The 20872-nt window shown below is 44.9% G+C and overlaps 3 protein-coding genes across 3 annotated transcripts in view; 1 reads left to right on the top strand and 2 right to left on the bottom strand.

Moving 5' to 3' along the window:
- The window catches only part of mylpfa (myosin light chain, phosphorylatable, fast skeletal muscle a), a 3332-nt gene extending 1875 nt beyond the window's left edge, over positions 1 to 1457 (top strand). The window contains exons 3-7 of the mRNA XM_067233223.1: positions 323 to 398; positions 523 to 627; positions 759 to 837; positions 961 to 1009; positions 1109 to 1457. Coding sequence (XP_067089324.1) covers positions 323 to 398; positions 523 to 627; positions 759 to 837; positions 961 to 1009; positions 1109 to 1210 — 411 coding nt within the window. The 3' untranslated portion in view covers positions 1211 to 1457. The remainder of the gene's footprint in view (positions 1 to 322; positions 399 to 522; positions 628 to 758; positions 838 to 960; positions 1010 to 1108) is intronic.
- Positions 1458 to 4106: 2649 nt separating this feature from the next.
- LOC136940889 (TBC1 domain family member 10B-like) lies at positions 4107 to 12592 on the bottom strand. Its single transcript, XM_067233221.1, has 10 exons — positions 12150 to 12592; positions 10223 to 11449; positions 9418 to 9517; positions 9196 to 9303; positions 7813 to 7919; positions 7574 to 7688; positions 7369 to 7434; positions 7031 to 7220; positions 6728 to 6882; positions 4107 to 6541 (listed from the first exon to the last, which is right to left on the bottom strand). Exons 2-10 carry the CDS (start codon positions 11428 to 11430, stop codon positions 5615 to 5617), a joined length of 2976 nt encoding a protein of 991 aa, XP_067089322.1. The 5' UTR covers positions 11431 to 11449; positions 12150 to 12592; the 3' UTR covers positions 4107 to 5614.
- A 1327-nt stretch (positions 12593 to 13919) lies between these two features.
- hsd3b7 (hydroxy-delta-5-steroid dehydrogenase, 3 beta- and steroid delta-isomerase) lies at positions 13920 to 20423 on the bottom strand. Its single transcript, XM_067233706.1, has 6 exons — positions 20178 to 20423; positions 18527 to 18682; positions 17051 to 17159; positions 16154 to 16253; positions 15603 to 15765; positions 13920 to 15390 (listed from the first exon to the last, which is right to left on the bottom strand). The coding sequence occupies exons 1-6, from the start codon at positions 20341 to 20343 to the stop codon at positions 14966 to 14968; spliced, it is 1119 nt and encodes a 372-aa protein (XP_067089807.1). The 5' UTR covers positions 20344 to 20423; the 3' UTR covers positions 13920 to 14965.
- Between the last annotated feature and the right edge of the window lie 449 nt (positions 20424 to 20872).

Raw genomic sequence — 20872 nt, 5'->3', positions numbered from 1 at the left:
ACACAAGAGACGAGGTTCCTAGCCAGCCTGAGACACCGAGACAGGCAGCGTAAAGGAACGAGACAGCTGTGCTCCAAAGCTTGCTTCTTAAATTAACACATAAGAAGATAGAAAAAGTCCCTCCTAGATCCCTTCAGGCTTATCTAAACCTAGCATAGCAAAGGGTCACGAATATCACGACAGTTTGTCATATGCTGCCAGATGAGTTCACACAATAAGAGTTCTACCAGTTCTACCGAGCCTGTGACTGAACTCTTGATTATATGCTGTAGTCAAGGTGATCATGTGCTGTAGTTAACCCCACTTTCTGTCTCCGCACTAGGCTTTCACAATCATTGACCAGAACAGAGACGGTATCATCAGCAAGGATGATCTGAGGGACGTGCTGGCCTCAATGGGTGAGAGCACTGATTCATCATCACATCCCCAACAGACAAATATGTGCTCAAACGTAGTATGGACGTGTGTGTGTATGTTGGGGGGTTATACTAGGTGCTAACCCCCCCTCTTCCTGCTTTATAGGCCAGTTGAACGTGAAGAACGAGGAGCTGGAGGCTATGGTAAAGGAAGCCAGCGGTCCCATCAACTTCACAGTCTTCCTTACCATGTTCGGAGAGAAGCTGAAGGGTCAGTTTGTCAGACTTCTTGCTTTTTGGTTGTAGCGTGAACTGCAGGCTGCTACATAGGATACACTGCCAGAACTGAGGACAGTGTGTTAGTGTCAGTTGAGAATCCTGACCTTCTCTCTTGCTCCTCAGGTGCTGACCCCGAAGACGTTATCGTTTCCGCCTTCAAGGTCCTCGACCCCGAGGCAACCGGATTCATCAAGAAGGAATTGTGAGTATACCTTTTACTCACTTCAATCCTTACAGATTCCCAATCGTTTCAAGTGTGTTGCAATCATACATCTAGACATACGGCTTCAGACGACTGAAGGCCCCTTCTTTTCTTTCTTTCCAGCCTTGAGGAACTCCTGACCACTCAGTGCGACAGGTTTACCGCAGAGGAGGTACGGTGGCAACAATGGACGTTGAGATCATGGTGATTTCTCACGATTTTTTGGACCCAGTTTGTCAGTGTTAACCCTTCCTGCTACTGTCTCCCTCAGATGAAGAACCTGTGGGCCGCCTTCCCCCCAGATGTGGCTGGCAACGTAGACTACAAGAACATCTGCTATGTCATCACACACGGAGAGGAGAAGGAGGAGTAAAGAAACAAGTTTGGAGAATATGAAAACAGCATCCCTCGCCATTCTGCCATTGTGATCCTCACATCCTCCCCTGTCCGGCTTTAAAACCTTCCATCCTTCCTACCTTTCATGTGCTCACGTGCTCCGGCTCTCAGGCTCACACATTTGCTCAAAAGACTTATGTGAGAGAGACAGACTCTCGTGAGAAGTCTATGTTTGTTTATGGGGAAATGGGATTATTTGCAATAAAAATGATCTTGTAACATTATCTCCATACATCCTCTTTCTCATCCTCTTTCTCATCCTTTTGAACCCTCTTTCCCATCACCTTTCTGTCTTTCCTCACGAGACGGTTCACCATTTGAAGCGCTTGATGTGTGCGAGTGAATATGTGCCTCGTTTCCAACTCCGTACGTTGGCCTTAAGGAGCTACATTAACACAGCGAGTTTTATCTCACCGCCGTGGTAGACCATGGGTGTTCACCCGATGTTGAATGATGCACCTCCTCGCACTCAGAGAGAGACAAACAGAAGAGTCTCATTCCACACATTAGAAGAGATTCTCTTCCGCAGAAAAAAGATAATAGGAGAGACGGGATTTCAAGGAGGAATTGGGTAGAGGAAAACGTGGTCTCCTTAAAGCGACGACCACTTTTTCCTCAAAGTGAGAAAGGCCGCGAATGAGAGGAGGGAAGAGACCGAAAGAAAACATACTTTCTTCGCATCGTTTCCCTCCTCTCTATTCTGACTTTCCTCTGTTTGCTGTCTGTTTTACTGGAACTGGACTTACCTTCCCCACCTTCCCTGAAACTCCCCTGTAAGAATAAAAGGGACAAACTGTGAATAAAACACCCTTTCATTTTTGTATACTAGTGTCTCTGTTCATATCACTTGTTCTGGGGAGAAAGGGTTTTAACGAAATGCTCTTGGCCCTTAGCATGTGTATTGAACAAGATCTGTGAGTGAGATACACAACCATGAGTCTAGCGACTAGCGACCCCTAGTGGACATCACACTAGTGTCGGGAAAGATTTAAGGGATTATTGTATTACCCAGTTTGCAGTACAGACTCCCTCGGGCATGTGAAAACAGACATAACTAGAAAGGGTACAATTTCTGGGGAAATTGTAGGGTGTGCTTGCTTTCGTCGGTTGCACAGGGGTCCGTTTTTGAATGACATTTTTACAACTGATCTTCCACAAAAACTTAACTTGAGCCTAAACCATGCAACGGAACGTAAATTCCAATAGAAGCAACTCAATCGCTACCAAGACAAAACTTTTGACACCTATGTTGTCTATGTAGGCCAAATATTGACTGAGTTTTAGGGGAGCCAAAATAAATAATAATAATAATATATATGTGAGAGAACAAAGGTTGTGCCCTTGCCGAAGGCAAAGCACACCCAATAAAGATACATTTACTTGTTGTCAAGAACGAGAGGAGGCATGATTCTTTAATATATTATGGTTTATTACGTCATCACAACTGTCATTATCATTATTTATTAAATACATAATGTAGATCTTATTCTGCAGTTAGGGATTGAACTCAATTATCTATGATTTTATTCTTTTTTTTTCTCCACCAAAACAGTTTCTTGTAAACATAAAAACACAGAAGACATACATATAGCAGGGGGGAAACAAACGAAAATACATTAAAGAAATAAAATACTTAAAGAGAAATGAATCATTGGGACCTTCCCGATTGACAGCAATCAAGCATGCAGATTTCAGAACCTTAATGTCACCGCTGATTCTGCCTTACTTCAACGAGAACTTTCAATTCTGTTTGAAGCCTTGTGAAGAAATCAAGAACCTATGACATATCTCTAGAAGACTGAGGCCCTGCATGAAGAAATATTGTTATGTCCTAATCGGCCCCTGAATTTTCAAGAGTGCTCACATCTCCGGAACCTTCCCGATCTCCACTGATGCCAGCGTGGACACCAGAAGCTGCATCTCTAAAGATGAAATCAGTGTTGCTTTGCAAAGTCCTGTGCTTTAAGTAAGTTTGCATAGACATGTTCACGTCAACTTCACTGAGCGATTACACCCCAATGGCGATTCCGGAAGGACTGGGTGCAAAAACGTTAAGTGAAAGAGGCGGGTGAAATAGCAACGTGAGTCTGGGGTTGTTACACAACATGTAGTAAGTGACAACCTAAGCAGTCCATAGGGAGGACATTTTGCCTATGAGTACATAAAAGTCCCTCTTCACCTCGATCACAAAAACAGTACAGAAGACCACTCTAAAGTGTATCAATTTCACCTAGTTGCATTACAGTAACTATAGCACAGTCCTTCAAACAGACTGCAGACAGTACCACCTGGTGTATGCACAAACAGGTTACAAAACACTGAGTGTGAATTAGTTAGGGAGTTAGTCCATAAGTCATTACGATGGTTAAAATATACTGTAGAGAAAAGGACCTACATGTGCAGATCTTCAGCTACAAACCCTTCCAGAGCTGAGGGCACCACCTAGTGGCTATATGTAGTCACTACACAGTCTGATTGATACCTTCAACAGTACATCTACGACCTTTGAATTCACAAATGCATACACTTACAATACTAATCCAAACTGTTTCATTTGTGGCCAATTCCCCATTCTTCCCCTAGACAGACGGGTTTAACACTGGAGTTCAACAAATGACTAGTGAACCTAAAATGACCAAGATCTATGACCCAAAATGTGATTTATGAAATAAACACATGGTTTGTTGTGTAAGTGTATGATACCGAAAACAAAACAGTCCCGAAGAAACAAGAGCAGTCATTTTTGTTACGATCATCTTACCTTAGACGTTAATAATACCTTACAGGCAGCCATTCCAGTCGATAAGGTGTCCTTTGCTCACATACAAAAATAGCAGTCAAATCCAAAATAAAGAATACATAATATATAGTAATCTGATTAAATTAACCAACTTTATACATAAATACATTGGAGCCTGAAGGGTCAGTTACAGTACATTGGCACACCCCTAGTAAACAGAGGGGTCCTAAAGGCGCAGATTCAGGAGATGAAACTAGCTAACCAGAAGTGACTCAAGATCTGCAATAACATGCCAGAACAGGAGTGGTCAACTTTAGTGGTGCTTTGTGATGGGGTTGTGCAAAAAAAAAAAAAAAAAGAATACCGTTGTAATCCTTCGTTCATAAAGAAATGAAAAACAAAAAAACACACAAACAAAACAAAAAAAGCTATCAAAAATCACATTCTAATGGGCTAATAAAATCATCACCTTATTATTTGGCTAATTAAAAAATATATAATTTATATACATTTCCTTTCCCTAAAAGCAAGAAAAGAAAATACTTTTTTGACATTTGGTCTAAAGGGCAAATTCAGGGTAGTCACTGAGAGTACAATTTAAGACCGGTAATGTTAACTGGTGGGCCAGTGTTCACTTACCAGAAGCCAAATCTAATCATCTATCACTGCAAGAATATCTAAGAGAAGGCTGCTACAACAAGAGAAACCATTGAAATTATCCCAGTGTGGTTGTTGTCAGGGACACTATACACATGTACAGTACAGTACATTTCACCAATAGTCAGGAAATATCCATGCAAGGTTCCAGGTTCTGGTTGTTAATACCTCTATTGCCTTCCCCTACTTATCCCAGTGTGGATCTCTCTGTTAACCTGACCTACAATCATCCTCCTATTCTGAAATGAGAGGGAGGGAACACGATGGTGAAACAGAGGACGATCAGACGAGACAGAGAGAGAGAGCAGAGGGGGAGAGAGGGCTACAACACAGAACAGTAACACATTTCACTACACTACTAAGGCACACATTCACACACGAACACTTAACACTACAATAAATATATCCTCCCAAACATCCAATTACAATATTACTACCATCACTGTCTTCAGTGCCTGGAATGGAGACATTTAAACATTTTTCTTCTTTTTCTTCCAGGCCTTGACCTGACAACAAGTGAGAGATTAAACTGTAAGTGGGGAACCAAGGATCCACCGTGGATAGGGTGGTCTATTTACACGACTTATGGCACCATCGAATCTCCGTCCAACTCCTTCTAACCCGCGATCATCGCTCCACAGCCATTAGTCCAAATAAAAACAAGATTTAAATTCAAACTTTAAAAGATAATTGAGATGATGACTGTGTGGGATCCTGTTAGCCATACAGCCTGTTTTCCAGTTACACAAACCAAACATGTCCCCTCTAACTAATTCAACTCGTTGATTAAGAAAGTGTGGGGGTGGCGAGGCCTAAGCCCCTCAGTGCTCATAAAACCACGATCCAGTTTGTTCCATAATAATCCTTTGAGTAGTCTTCAGGGTGCAGTACCGTCCCGTCGACCCCCCCCCCCCCCCTCTTTCCGCTTCTGGGGGTCTTTTCTTCTCGCCCCTTTTTCACTCAACTGGAACGGCGGTCGAGAAACTAGGCCGAATCTCTTGGTGCAGCGCCTCCATTATTTTCCTCCGCCTCTCCCCCTCCTCCTCCTCCACCCACCTTGTCCTTTTTCTTCCCCCCTTTCTCTTTCTTCTTCTCCTTCTCCGCCCTCTCTTTCTCCTTCCTCTGTCTCTCCTTCTCGGACTTCTCCTTCTCCTTCCTCTCCTTTAGTTTCTGCTTCTCCTCCTCCTTCTCCTTCTTCTTGTCCTCCTTGCTCCTTTTCTTCTTCTTCCCGTCTTCTTCCTCTCCCGCTGCTGCTCCTCTTCCTCCGTCCGGGCGGGGCGGCAGCACCGCGTTATTGGCGGTGGGCGAGGGCAGGGTGGGGGTGATCTGCTCAGAGACCACCATGGAGGAGGGGGAGAGGCGGGGGGGCTGGGGTTGCTGGGTCAGAGCAGGAGCCCCAGGCTGTGCCGGCGCAGAGGATGCTGGCAAGGCCTGGGCGGGAGCAGATGCAGAGCCGGGGGAGGGCACCGCCAGAGGGCTTTGAGGTGCCCGTGCCTTGGTTCCAGCCGCAGACATGGGTGGTGGTGGTGTGTGGATGGGAGCCCGGCTAGGGCTGGAGGCCGCTACAGAGGGGTGTTGTGGAGGTAAGGCCTCCATTCCTGAGCCCCCGGAGAAGGAGCCCTTTTTGGGCTGGGAGCGGAAGGGGAGCTTGGACTTGCGGAAGCCGGGCAGAGAGAGCAGGCTGGAGGAGGCCCTGAGGGGGCCGGGAGGGGGGATGGAGGCCCCCAGGAAGGAGAAGCTGCCCCCTGAGCTGATGGAGGCAGCCCGACGCTTGTGCTCATGGATGGCCCTCGTCCCATGAAGGCGGCGGCTAGGCTGGTGGGTCAGCTCCCCCCGGGACTCCCTCCACTTCCTGACCTGGACACTGCACTCCCTCTCTATCAGGGCCTCGGTCACCTCCATGGAGACGACCTAGAGGAAACACAAGAGAAGAAGCGTCCGCAGGAAGTTATAGGAATAGATCCAGACATCACACACACGCGAGCTGGCTGACTCGCCTAGCTGGTGTCGGTGAGTAAGAGCAGGCCTGCGTTTAGGGAACACGAGCCCGGGTGTGTGGGTGTGTTTGTGTGTAAAACAGGACTCCAGAGCTCCCACCTCATGCACCAGTAGATCCTCTCTGATAGACTCGGGGGGGATGTTCCTCAGGCGCTCCATGGTCTCGTACATGCCCTGCAGCTCCCGTAGCTTGTCCACAGACCCCAGCATCTGTTTCAGCAGCACCAGGCCCACCCGGAACACGATCTTCACCCCTGCACCCACAGTGGGAGTTAGACACACACACACACACACACACACACACACACACACACACACACACACACACACACACACACACACACACACACACACAATACTGTAACAGCGAGGGCAGTGGCTGTGAGGACATGCATGGCTTACCTTCGCAGAAGAACATGTCCCACACGCGTAGCACGCAGGCCCACGGCAGGGTGCGCGAGAAGACACACATGAACCACTCGGTCATGTACAGGATGGGGTCGATCTTGAACTTCTTGAGGTGACGGTAGGCCATGGGGCACACACGCCTCAGCAGGGAGAAGAAGATCTCTCCGTCCAACTGAATCGCTTCCTTCAATACGGAGGAGAACGGATGAGGAGGAGGAATGGAAAAAGAGAGGCGATGAGGAAAAACACACAGAGAGAAGTGGAGGGACAGACAGAGATGCTGGAAGAACCGGAAAGCGTGTGTGTGTGTGTGTGTGTGTCTACGAACTCACCAGGCCGGCACTGTAGTAACCAGGAAGGTACTTCTCACATATCTGCACCAGACACCAGAAGGCTTGCTGCAACACACACACATAAATTACTAAATCACACCCCCATCTCTGTCCCATGAACATCTACAGAACAGTGCCAAGACAGCCATGTGTGGTGACGTCCCCCCACTCCTAGGGGGTGCGGCTGTCCCAGCCAGCCCCTCACCTCAGCAGGCATGTGCATGAGCAGCACAGCGGCTACCGGAGCCTGGGCCTGGCAGTAGCCCTCATCAGGACGGTAGACAGTGTAGGCCTTCAGTATGCGGTACAGGTCCTGCTGTCTGGAGATGCAGAGAGAAGGGGAACACGGGTCATGATATTATGATCGCTGTCAATGGTTCTGTACGTTCTTAGGTACGAGGCGTGTCATCCACCGCAGTGCCCAGAGGAAGTTGAGTCTGTTACCCATGTCCACCACGAGCCGCAAACATCTCGTGAAAGGGGAACTGTCTGTGCAGGTCCTTCTCTATGATATCCAACCATTTCGGATCTCCCGGCTCCCTCTCCAACTCCTACACACAGACAGACAGGCAAAGAGAGAGTTGGAATTCACAAGGTTTTTTGTTGTTGTTGTTCCTCAGCCATGGGATACATACAGTAAATCGGATCAGTAACGCAATGAACTATGTTGGGCAGTATCAAATATAAGATGATCCCGCTCTGGTTAAGTGAAGGGCAGGCCGAGTTGTATGGGTGTTAAACAGAATGCAAACAAACAGATATGATACAGTGTTTCCCACAGATTAGAAAGCAATTTGTGGCGGTGGCGGGGGTTCAAAAATAATTCCTTCGTTAATAATTCATTACACAAGTTTTTTTAAATGAAATAGGCTATATATGTATTATGTTGGATGCTGTCCTCTTCTACTATTTCTTCAATGCCTAACAAATTGATCTCTTTCTCTCCCTGACCCTGTCTTCTGCTTGAGCACAGACATCCCAAGTCTCCCGGAAGTTCCGGGAGTGTCCCGCATTTCAATAACGGCTCCCTGACGCCCGCAAATGCTATACAATCTCCCGGAAATCAGGGATTTTGTATTTAGAGCGAGCGGGAGACTTTCCAATGGTCATTTCTGGTACTGACAGGTGCATATCGCGCGTCCTGTTTGTCCTCAACTTTCCTAGACTTTTAGCTACGGTACTAATGCTGAAGGCTCGCTGATATCGCATAGCGTCGTTGCTAACATGTGCTGACGTTGTGACTGTGTGTGTATGTGAGAGAGACGCGTGAGTGACAGAGAGACGGAGGGAGAGCAGGGAAAGGAAATGCAGCTGAACGAATACGCTGCGTGTTTTAAATAGCGTTAAAAAAACAATGTGATAACGAAACTCAATATGTGGCGGCCGGTGTTGATTCTGTGGCGCACCGCCACAAATTAGTCTATGTGTAGGAAACACTGTGATAGCTTGTCTCCAGGCCCCGCTCAGACCAGACCTCCAGCCTGGTTGTGAAGGTAGTCCAAGACAGCCAGGATTACAGGCCCAGATAAGAGGCTTAGAGCTGGATGCATTTATGCCAGGCCCCCCCTTCGCACCCCTGGGAGTTTTAATTTCCCTAATAATCCACAGCTACCTTATCACTGCAAGTTTAAAAAGACACAATTCTCTTCAGAAATGACATTCCCATATGAAACAAGAGCTGTTAAAGAACCGTGATTTCATGGCTGTGAAGGTGCTGACAACGTGAACTTCCGCGCATGTCTGCTTTGAAGTGCTCGGTCCAGAACGGTCGTGTTTTGCGCCGTTTCAAGTGTTGGTGAGAGAGAACGTGTGGGCTGTCATCCATACCTCGAACTTGCCCGGGTTTTCATCCAGAAGCTGTTTGCTGTTGGAGAGGAGTTGCCAGGCTTTGGCCCTGAGAGAGGAGGGGATCCCCTTTCTACAGCGCAGCTTCACCTGCGGAGGGACGTCGCACACACACACACACACACACACACACACGCTCTATAAAACACCCAGTCTAGTCCTTAGGGTGCATGCCCAAACCCCAAAGACAAGAGGAGAGGATACCTTCTGGAAGCGCCTGGAGACCCACTTGTCCCAGTTGTTAAACATATCAAGCCACTTCATCTCTCGCTGGCGAGCCACATCGATTCGAAGATCCTTTTCACTGTAACAGAGATATTTTCTTATTCAGACTCCACACATTAGGATCACTGTGGAATGAAACATATCAGGGACTGATCGGCTCAAAGTGTCTGTTCGGCACATGCTCCTTCAACAGGACAATAACACCCCTTTTCACCTACGATTCCTTCCACGTGACACTGAGACTGACCGATATAGTAAACTTCCCCCTTTTTATTCAGATTACAAATTCACAACAGGGGAAGAGCACTTGGCACTTAATAGAAGAAGCCAGATGGGAATAGGCAGAGGCCAGAGGGGTGAAATGAGACATACAGTCAGAACATACTAAAGCCCTCTCAGCACTATCTGACTCACACCAAGGGGAGAGGAAGGACAGGATATTGAGTTTAGGCAGGCTAGACGACACAGGCAGAGAAAAAAGGGAGGAACAGAGGCATCACTCAGGGGAGGACCCTAAACATAAAAGCTAAACAGATAACCAAAGAAGAAGTTAGATTCACGGAAGTGCAATCCAGATCTGGTAACGTCACACAAATAAAAGAGTCAGAATTGTTAACTTATGTCGTAACGCTGTCAGACACAGCAGCCATGTCTTACCATGGTCCTATGCTGTTGGAAATATATACACACTTGTAATATAGAATGATAAGTGTTTTTTGTGATCAAGCAGGACCAACCAGTCGTCCCCCCAGACAGCATTTGTGTCTTTCAGGGGCGTACCCACCCGTCCTCGCTGTATTGATTCCCGCCGAGGAAGCCATACTTGTCCGTGCGTCTGACGGCCTGGCCGTTGACCTCCGAGTCGGAGCCCACGGAGCTGCCATCCTCCCCCAGCCCAGAGAGGGACTCCAGGGTGCCAGACATCATGCTGGCTGACTCTAGGTAGCTGAGGCTGTCAAGGGCTGGACGGGGCTGAGAGTTGGGCAGGGAGAAGGGGGGAGCTGGCTCCTGGATCACCAGGACTGGGGGACTGGGAGGCACCCCTCTGGAAGGGCTGTTGGGTGGCTCCGAGCCTTTGAATGGAGTGGGTGTGTTGGGTAACTGACACTGGATGGGGGATTGAGGTTGAGGGTTATCGCCTTCTTGTGGTGGCAGGGGCTTTTCGTCTTCAGCGACTGGACCTGTGGCTGAAGCTGGGGCTGGACCTGTGGCTGAAGCTGGGGCTGCGATTGTTTGGGTGGGATCAGGGGGAGGAGGGGTAGGAGCAGGGGCTGCGGGGGCTGCGGAGACTGGAGGGGCTGCGGGGGCTGCGAGGGCTGCGAGGGCTGGAGGGGCTGCGAGGGCTGGAGGGGCTGCGGGGGCTGGAGGGTCTGCGAGGGCTGGAGGGGCTGCGAGGGCTGGAGGTGGGCTCAACACAGACTGAGCATCCCCAGTAGTTGGATTAAGGGTCTGGGTGACGCGAACACTCGGGTAGAGATTAGGACTAGGATTAAGATCAGGGGGAGGGGACGTCTGCTCTACTGCCACTTGGGCCACTGGCTTACTTGGGACGAGTACAGAGTGCTCTGTAGGGGCATTTATCATCTCCCAACCCGCTGGGTCACTGCCCTCCCGCGGGGCAGCGAACCCTGGGGTCCCCTCTCTCTCTACTCCCATGCCTCTCAATCCATCCCTCTGTGGCACATCTTCATCTATGAGTAGTAAGGCAGGACTCTCTAAAGCTACGTCTGGTAGAAGTGGTTTGGGTGGTTTTTGGGGTGTCTCTTGCGCATGTGTTTCTGGAGCCTGTCCCATAGGAGGAGATGCAGAGGGAGCACCCATTAGGGCGTTGTCATTGTAGAGAGATGATTTGGGGGTGGGGGCAACCTTGGTGGACTCTGGGGCAGGGCTTCTGGGGGCAGGGAGAGCAGTGGAGGACAGGGGGGTGGGTGCAGAGGCATGGGGATCTCCTAAAGCTGAAGGTGAGGGGGTTAGGGTGGAGATTTCGGCCATGGTGTCTCTTTGATCTCACCTTGACAGATGGAAGAGACAGACATACGTGTATTACGACACTACAAGCAAATACATTGTCTGTTCAAAATACACATGATCACAGTGGACACAACGTTTGTAAAATACCTCCTTAGTACTGTAAATAGTATATTTCGAAAAGATTATGATCCCACCGCACAATAACTGTGTGCAATTTTGTTTACATATATAATTAATTAAACTTACAGTGTCCATATTTGGTTCGGTATTGTTATAATAATACAACGAAAAAGAGAACCAACAGACCACATGAAAAGAGTAGCTTCATTTTAAATATACGGAAATAATTTTAACAGCAGCTTCATGTTTATTGCAATGGAATAGTACTCCATACACAGACGTTGTCCCAGCAATCAGAATAAGAGACAGTTCAAAATATCTGTTTAAAATTGGACTGCTTTGTTGTCTGTATTTCGGTTATACAGCAGGAGTTGGATCCATTTAAACCATCACTGTAGCTAAACTGTAGATACCTAACTTCATGTCCTCTCGAGGCCTCACTCAAAAACACAGAACTTCCCGATTCAAAACAGTAAAACACACACACAGGAAAATTCTATCGTTTCTCAACAGCTAAGGGTCCAACCCTCCCTGTGTCAGGCCCTGGCCATGCCACGGTCCACGGCCTTGCCCATCCATTCCGATACCTCACTGTAGCTCAACTCAGTGCATGAACTCACCCACGGCCCGCGTGTCTACGTCGTGATCGGTCCGGCTGGACGCCCATGGGGTTCTTGTTTGCTTCCCCCCCACAGCTCCGGTTCCTTCAACTCCTCCGTAAAAAAAATCGGAAGTGGGCGAAACCGTATATGCGAAAAGAAGGATAACGAAAGCGTCCGAGCAGTTTAGGAGGCACAATGTCCCCCAAACTAGCCTAGCTTGCTAGCTAACGTTTGCTAGGTTTCTGGCTAATAATTTAGCTATGGTGTTGTTAGCCTAGCAAATTGGCTTCTGTCTGAGTTGGCTAGCTAACTACTCTTCTTAGACATAGTAACAGGAAGCAGTTTGACCTGAAACAGACATTCAATTGTGTTCTACTTTTTCATTTCTAAATAGTAGATCCTTATTTTAAATTAAATTCCTCAATCAATAAATATAGATGTGTCGCTGGAACACCAATACAGCCTGCATTTCCTACTGTGACAGCAACGTGCGCGCTCCCGTCAGTGACAGGATAGTGGGTGTGCACGCACGCGCATCTTTACCTCGGGTGCTACCCTGCAAAATATCTGTCCGTGGCATTTCTACTGGTAATTTCACATGTTAAAAATCCATCAGTAATAAATGTTCACAAACATATGCATTGATATCTGATTCAATCAAAACTAACTTAGTTACTTGACTATAGGAAGATAATCACAAGTACAATTTGTTTCTGGTTGGCCTTGTTATAATTATTTTACCTTGAAAACATTTGAACGATAATTTCTTGAATAATAAGATATTTAGTGCAACACTTCCCTCTACTGTTCGCCTTATGTATATTTATTAGTTTAGCGTTCCACTAGGTGGCATGATTCTCTTGGATGTTACTTTTACATGTCAGAATCAGAACCATAATTAGTTCTATAATTAATACTGTCCTTACACAAACACATAGGAAACACATCCACATTCACATGTGAAATGTTCACACGCATTCATACTACTGAAAACGTACATATGAAATACTCTCACAGACACACGTGAAACACATTCACACACCTATGTATGAGTGTGAAAAATTTAAGTTTAGAAGAAAGGGTAGAAGAAAAAGTTTGCATCATTGATGTGTAGCCACTTGACGAGGACTCTACTGTACTCTATTGTGCTCTAGGCATCTTCTCCTCCTCCTCTCCTTTACGTGTGGAAAAAAAAAGTTGAAAAGGTTGAAAAAATAATTCAAAAAAAGTTTTTGAAAAGAACATTTTGAAGGATTGAAAAAAATTGCTTATGAACTGCAGCTCTCTGCATACCAACCGTCTGTGTAGGTGACCTCTAGCTGAGTTTGTGATTTTGTCTTTTCGGTTCTCAGATCTGTGGAACTCCCCAGAAACATTGCTTGTAAAAAGGGCTATACAATAACATTTGATTTGACACACATGACACATCCTAGTGATTTCCATTTCCACACTGTAGTTCCTGCATTTGTAAATATTGTGATTGCTATGGAGAACTACGTCCAAGTAGGAAACACCCAAACATGTGGTAATCCCTAATTGTTTTAGGAAAAAGTAATCAAAAAGTAGTTTGTCAGAAAGAGAGAGAACGGAGTTCCCTTTAACTACACCCACACACATGAATCGGAGTGACCGAATGGAATCCCACATGTGCCGATGAACCAACGTTTCCATGACATTGGCAAGACAACATCTGGAGTTTCCATGATAGCGCTGAACTAGTACAGTTTGCTATGGCTACGTCCATTTTATTATCGTCTCCAAAATATAATAACAAATGGAAAAAAAGTATTCAATATATTAATATATTTATTCAAAAGTAAACATACAATGTTATTGCACATACTGTAATGGCATTTCTAGATAACAAATCAAAGCTAGTTCTATTGTTTTCTTGAATGAGCCCATTACTTTAATCATTCTAATAAATGATTTCTCTAATCAATTTTGTTTTATGTAGCCAAATCTACATTTCAGTCACACACCCTCATGGTGTGTAATTAACAAAATATGTCAATCCTCATAATTAACTTGTCTCTGCCATACTTGAATCATGATGGATATTGCAATGTTCCCTATAAAGACAAGAAAGTGTCTTCAGTGTTTACTATACTGTATAAAATAGCCTACCTGAAGCATGTTGTATTACATGGCAAAGACACAATTATAGAAAATAGTACTGTAGTCTTCAGTTTGTAAATGTCTGTAAAAATGATAATACTGCTTTTGAGAGTAAAACTATCTCAGGTCCTATATTATACAGTTGGAGGTCTGTTACTAATGAATCAGTCAAGATTAAGAGTCTTTAAAGATGCTGTGAAGCAAATTCCATGATTTGCTTCTCAGTACATTATACGTGTGAAATTAGTTGCTGAAAGCATGTGCAAAGCTCTAAAACTTAGTCGCACTAAAATGTAGAGTGGGATCGTTGAACAGTTTCTCATCCGTTTTCAGCTCAGGTTTTGTTTAGGCGGGGCAAAACCCAACCTATATACGTATGAATTCTGAATTCTGTTACTCAGCTGGTACTATGTAAAGACAAAGTAATTAACACATAAAATATATCAGAGACTGCAAGTAAGTCTGTTCTGATATCTGCAATTGATTTAGCTAGTTGTTGCTGTTGTTGCTAAATTCAATAAACTCGAGGGGGCGGAGCTTCAGCTCATTCAGGCGACACGCCCCCCCAGTATCAAGCAGAGAAGACTGCTAATTTTCGCACGATTTCAAAGCCTCATCTAACATACTTGTCAGAGCTTATTTTTTATTTTTTTTGAATTTGGATGGGTAGTTACCAACACATTCTTCTGTGGTGTGATGAAACTTAAAACTAATTTTCAGTTCTTCTTTACAGCATCTTTAATGCAGTCTACAGGAAAGGTGTCAACCCATCTCTGAGTGCGATCCCGGCACTCGTCCCAGTTGTAGAGTGGCTGGTACTGGAAGTGACGCTGGGCCTTGTCTGAGCGCACAGTGAAGGACGTGCTTGCAACTGCCAACGTGTAACGGTTAAGCAGTGGCGTGTAGCTGTGCACAGGCTTCAGGACCCAGCGTAGCAGATCATTAAAGCATGCCACAAACCACAACAGCAGCAGGGGAATACGGATCTGGCGGAAGTTGAATGCTGACAAGAACTGCATGTTGAAATCCTCATAGCTCTTGTACGGCGAGTCGTCGTAGCAAAAATACACTTCCCCTGCAAGTTTGCGGGGGTGCTCTTGCAGGGCTTTGGCCGCCAAAACATGCATCCAGGCCACGTTTCCTAAAAGGAAACACAGTCAATTATTGTTTAAAATGTACCTACATCAATATCCTAAACTGTAAGGACTCTTGATCCAAATGTGACACCAGACTGACTAGTTTACTTATACTTGTTTCCTAAAGATTCGTTACAAAAGAGTTTGATGAAGAGTTGCTGCATGTATTTCCCATGACTATTTCTAGCTGTGACTGAAAGGGGTTTCCTGGGCTCACCGGCATAGACACGTCCGTGTTCTGTGCTTTGGGGAACACCTCGAATCACCAACCCCCCCGTTCGTACACTCATCATATAGAAGTCCTTCATCAGCTGGTGCTGCTCTCCATAGATACCCGTGGGCCGCAGGGAACATGTGTATAAACATGCCCCTCCTTTAAGCTAAGAAGGAAGAGGAGGAGAAAATTGGTTTGGAGAAAGAAGAAAAAAAAAACTCAGAATGTCAAACGTGTTGTGTATGCAATTTTTGTCTTGTGACTAAAACAGCTGAAAGCATGTCTTATCAACACGAATATGTCCAGGAGGCAACCAGCTACACATTGTAACATGAGATCCTCCAGCAGAGCTGTGCCCCTCTGACCCCCTGATTAGCCCCCCTCACTCTATGTTGTGTGATGTCATATTTTAGAATGCTTCTTTCATGGATCATTTCTGAGTGTTTCTGTTTCATAAGACCACTGAGTGAGTCGTCAATAAACTATGTGAATTCGGATGAATGGCTGACTTGTGTATCTTGCCGATAAGGAAGGCACACGAGTATCACCAGTACCTTCGTGCCATTTGCCTCGATAACAAGTTTTTCAGCCTTAGACTTGCTCTTGGGGTATGGCATCTCATGACACACATTATAGACTGTATCTTCATCGCCTCTGCAGAACCAAAAGGGAAAGATAAAGAGAGGGAAGGAGAGATGAAGAGGAGGATAAAGGGAAATGTAACAAATGTATGCAGCAACTCTAGAACAGCAGGACACATGCATGTGCAGATGATTTGATTTCAGTTAAATATTTGGAATATTTTGGCAAATCCAATCCAAGTGCATCCAATTCCATTCCTGCTAAAACTGACAGCGTGAAAGAATGTAGCTGCAAAACCAACTGTACCTCCATAAAAACAGTTTCTAGCGTATGTCAAGGAAACTCAAAACAGCTCTCAACATGCCATAGTTTAGGTAAAGTTTAGGTCAGACAGGCCCTCAATCCAAATGTACATCTACATTTAGTCATTTAGCAGACACTCTTATCCAGAGCGACTTTTTTTATATAAACAGCAGTTAGTACGGTAATGGACATTCTAATCCCAGTCAGTATGAACACGTAGAAGACATGAGCACACATTACATAATGTGTCAGGCACGCAAAAGATGCAGTGGAGATTACGACAGATGTTTTTATGTAGTTCCTCTCACAAGTGTCCAGGGGTCAAGGATGGCAGGGAGCAACTAAAAACATGTGTCCTAATATCCACTGCATGTGTACCTCAAACTCTGTCAACATGCAGGAATGCTGCACATCCCATACATATTTGTGGTCTGACAAAGAGAGAAAAATAATAATAAGATCAGACAGCAGAAAACAAAGAACAGAGAAGCTGAAGATGTAGCAGAGATTTACATGTCTGGTCGAGGGGGAAACTGATGATTAAAACTTTGAGTAAAGAAGTTTACCTGACAAAGGGGTCCCCTTTGACATTTGGGCCGATCACTTCCATACTGCTAGTGTAGACGAGATGCTGAATGCCATTCTCTATACAGGCATTGATGACGTTCACAGTTCCTGTTAAATCAAGATGGAAAAAGCAAATAGGGAGATGCAAAATGTTACAACTTTAACAGAGAAGCCTTTATGTGGACGATATTAATTAACAAGAGTTACAGTAGAGGAAGGAGGGTAAAATGCAAACAGAGATAAGGTTCAAAGGAAGTATAATATGTTGCAAACTAAACATCTGGGACGGTCTATAAACATGAGATGAATTTAGCATAGAGCTAGCATTCACCCTGCATGCCATTTTTCATATTAATCTTTAGATGGACGAGCCAAATGTTAATTTACACAAAACAGAACACATTATTAACACAGGAGGACTGCTGGTATCAGATTCCACACAGATAAGTTTTGCCAATGAGATCATTTTTAAACAGCAGATGTCTCACCAATGCAAGTCTTAACAATTCTGTCTTGCTTGCATCACCCTGCCTAAGACATTTACATTTAGTCATGTAGCAGACGCGCTTATCCAGAGCGACTTAAAGTAATTACAGGCACATTCCCCCCAAGGCAAGTGAAGTGCCTTTCCCAAGGACACAATGTCATTAGGCATGGCCGGAATCAAACCGGCAACCTTCTGATTAATAGCCCGATTCCCTAACCGCTCAGCCATCTGACACCTAAGACCTCCAACCCATGTTTGATTCATGAAAACAACAGCAATTCTTTTACAAACAGCTTTGTAAAACAGATCTTGAAGTTGTTTTAGTTATTTGAGTGTGTAGGATATAAACCTGCCATCTGTCACACAGGCAACAAGTCCTTGTTATGAAATGTCAGACGTTACACAAGACTCTCCACATATGAACACACAATGGAGACAAGTTCTGAACACTTGACTAAACCACATTCACTGAACAACAAGGTTTTTATGTATTACATTTACATTTAGTCATTTAGCAGACGCTCTTATCCAGAGCGACTTACAGTAAGTACAGGGATATTCCCCCCAAAGCAAGTAGTGCCTTGCCCAAGGACACAACGTCATTTTTGCACAGTTGGGAATCAAACTGGCAACCTTCAGTCAGATTACTAGCCCGACTCCCTCACCGCTCAGCCATCTGTGTCCACATGTATATGTCCTCCAACTGGTAAATTAAGCCTACATTCTACATTCCAGGAAATGTTTTGGGAAACAAATGACAGGATCGAGTTGGCGTCCACGAGTTACACCCTCACTTAAATCTTTCAAGGACATCCAACTCTTGGGAAAAGTGTTCTTTGTTTTTGAGAACAGTGCCTTGTTCAATTTGAAACCCATGGGCTGAATATTGTTTCTGTGGTCATGTATTTCACGCAGAATCGTCAACCATCAAGAATGTCCTCCACTTCATTTCCTCCTCCCCTCCCATCCTGTCTACCCGTTTCCATACCTTTGACATTGACGGCCTCAATGACAGACTCTGGAACTCTGTGCCATACGTCCACCAGGCTGGCTGTGTGGATGACCACCGTTGCTCCTTGCGACACCTCCACAACACTGGAGTAATCTGTGATGTCCCCCTGGACCACCACCACCTTAACCCGCTCTGACGACAGACCAGGGAGGGGGGAGAATGGGGACAAGGGAAAAAAAGAGAAAAAACACATTCCGTTTGTTTGTTTTTTACTGTGCCCCATCATGCATGATAGTGTACTATACATAAAGCAACTTAGTATGCTGTTTCATAGGCTGTGGCCTTCATATTTATCAAATGTAATTATCCAGGGAGTCAGAGTGCACAAACTGCCCTGAGATAACCACAAACATTATGTGGACCTTGGAACCTGTCAAGGACACAGACCTGGTAATTTGGCTCTGCATTGGCTCACAGTGCCTTAGATGAAAATAACACATTCCATAGTGGAGTACATGTCATTACCTGTGTAATGACATGTATTACACAAATTGAGGCACTCCAGTTGTCTACTTCAATGCAACTACTGGGGTTGATGACCGAATCCAAATGTATTTTTAAAATGAGCATGAAAAACACGTACTCTGTCTCTTCAATTTACAAAATTTAAGTAAGTTCTGGATTTTATAAAGTATTATCAATCTGGAGATCGGGAAGTTTACAAGGTGGACACTTTTGGGCTCTGGGTCACTTCCTTTTGAGATCTGTTCAGTCTGATCAACGGATACTATCAACTCTTATTAAATGAAAAGCACATAAGGACACACTAACTAGTACCCCCTGACTACTACTAGTTAGTAGACCCAAAAAGCCCACATTCTTGAGATTCCTTCTGAAGTGAAGGAATATTTGGACCATATTTCCATATTGGTCCACTGATTGCTTACAACCCAAGAGCTATATCAATCTGTGCTTGAATGCCCAAATATTAAACAGCCTGTTGCTACGTATAAACACAGGGACTCATGGGTTACATCATATGGTATTTTTATTTCCTGATTTAAATCTTATGGAACTGCACAAAATCATCTGTAACAGATGTGAGAGGTGTGTGGAAAATTGGATATTGTCTGGTCTTCGGCCATGACCTCATGCTGCGTTAGGATGCATCTGCTTGACCCAGAGTAAGCAACGTTTTGGGGGTTAAGTAGGCTACTTCCCTTCAGTGACGTCCACAATGTCACGGATTCTCGAAATGTCACATTTCATGTTCGAAAACCAGCATCGCATCTGTAGCCGATAGTAACCCCATTTGTGTTCATTCCATTATTACAATTTTCTTACCAGTAATTATAAGAATTTTACAACTTATGGAGCAAATAAGAACTTTTAGACTTTGTACGACTGTATAAATTAATATTGTACCCATATTATCAAATGGGTAGCCTACAATATGAAGGACAGACGGTTTAACTTTTAGAGCTAGCTCTACCTACTGAGAGCGTCTGTCGCGGGGTCCCTCATCCCAAACTTTAAATAAAGATAAACAAGAGTAGGCTAACTGTCCAATACACTTCTTGTAGCTATCTAGGTCACAAACAAGTAGCCTAACTTGTAGTCTAGCCGATAGACTATCTATTATAGAGGCTATATGTCGTGCAGGAATCAACACACAAATTACGCTTACCTGTGCTTTGATCTTGTAAACTTAAATCGATGTGTTTGTCGAACAACCTGATCTCCGTTATTGTGTCCTCCTTCTCAAGTAGGACTTGTAACAGGTGTCGACCAAGAAAACCGCAACCTCCAGTAACGAAATATATGATATCCTTCTGCTCAGACATCGTGATCATGTAAGGTATGGTTTTCTTACAATTATTACTTTTTATCTTTGCTGAAGGTAGGTTGTTCTCGAGAAGAGAAGGAACGGTTGGATAGCTAGCGGGCAACTCTTCAGGCAGCTGTGCTGGTACTTATACTGCAGTTAAAGATTATCCAGCAACTCCCCCTAACGTGTGATTGGATGGAAACGTGCGTAGCCTTGGAAACACAACACCCAGGTTGTTATGGGATAGCCATTGAATAATAATAAAAACTACAGTTTTGGTTTAAATTCATCAATTGCCTTGCTTGTGTAGTCTAGCCTACTTGTCTTGTAGACTAGCATTAGCGTTTCAGTGGCGCTAGGCTAGACTACTGTGCATTGCCCTGAACTGTATCAGAATACAGGCCCGCTTACAAGACTGAACGGACAGTTTGTAAACTAACAGTGCTACAGAATGCCTTCCTAGCCTCACACAACCCTTATATTCTCTCCTCCCCTTTTACACAATTGTTACACTCCTTTGGCCAGCGTAATTGCAGTGCAAACAGTTTATAGCT

Source organism: Osmerus mordax, chromosome 3, assembly GCF_038355195.1.
Source record: "Osmerus mordax isolate fOsmMor3 chromosome 3, fOsmMor3.pri, whole genome shotgun sequence".
NCBI lineage: Eukaryota > Metazoa > Chordata > Actinopteri > Osmeriformes > Osmeridae > Osmerus > Osmerus mordax.
The sequence above is the reverse complement of the archived record's forward strand: the minus strand, read 5'-3'. Positions and strand labels throughout refer to the sequence as shown.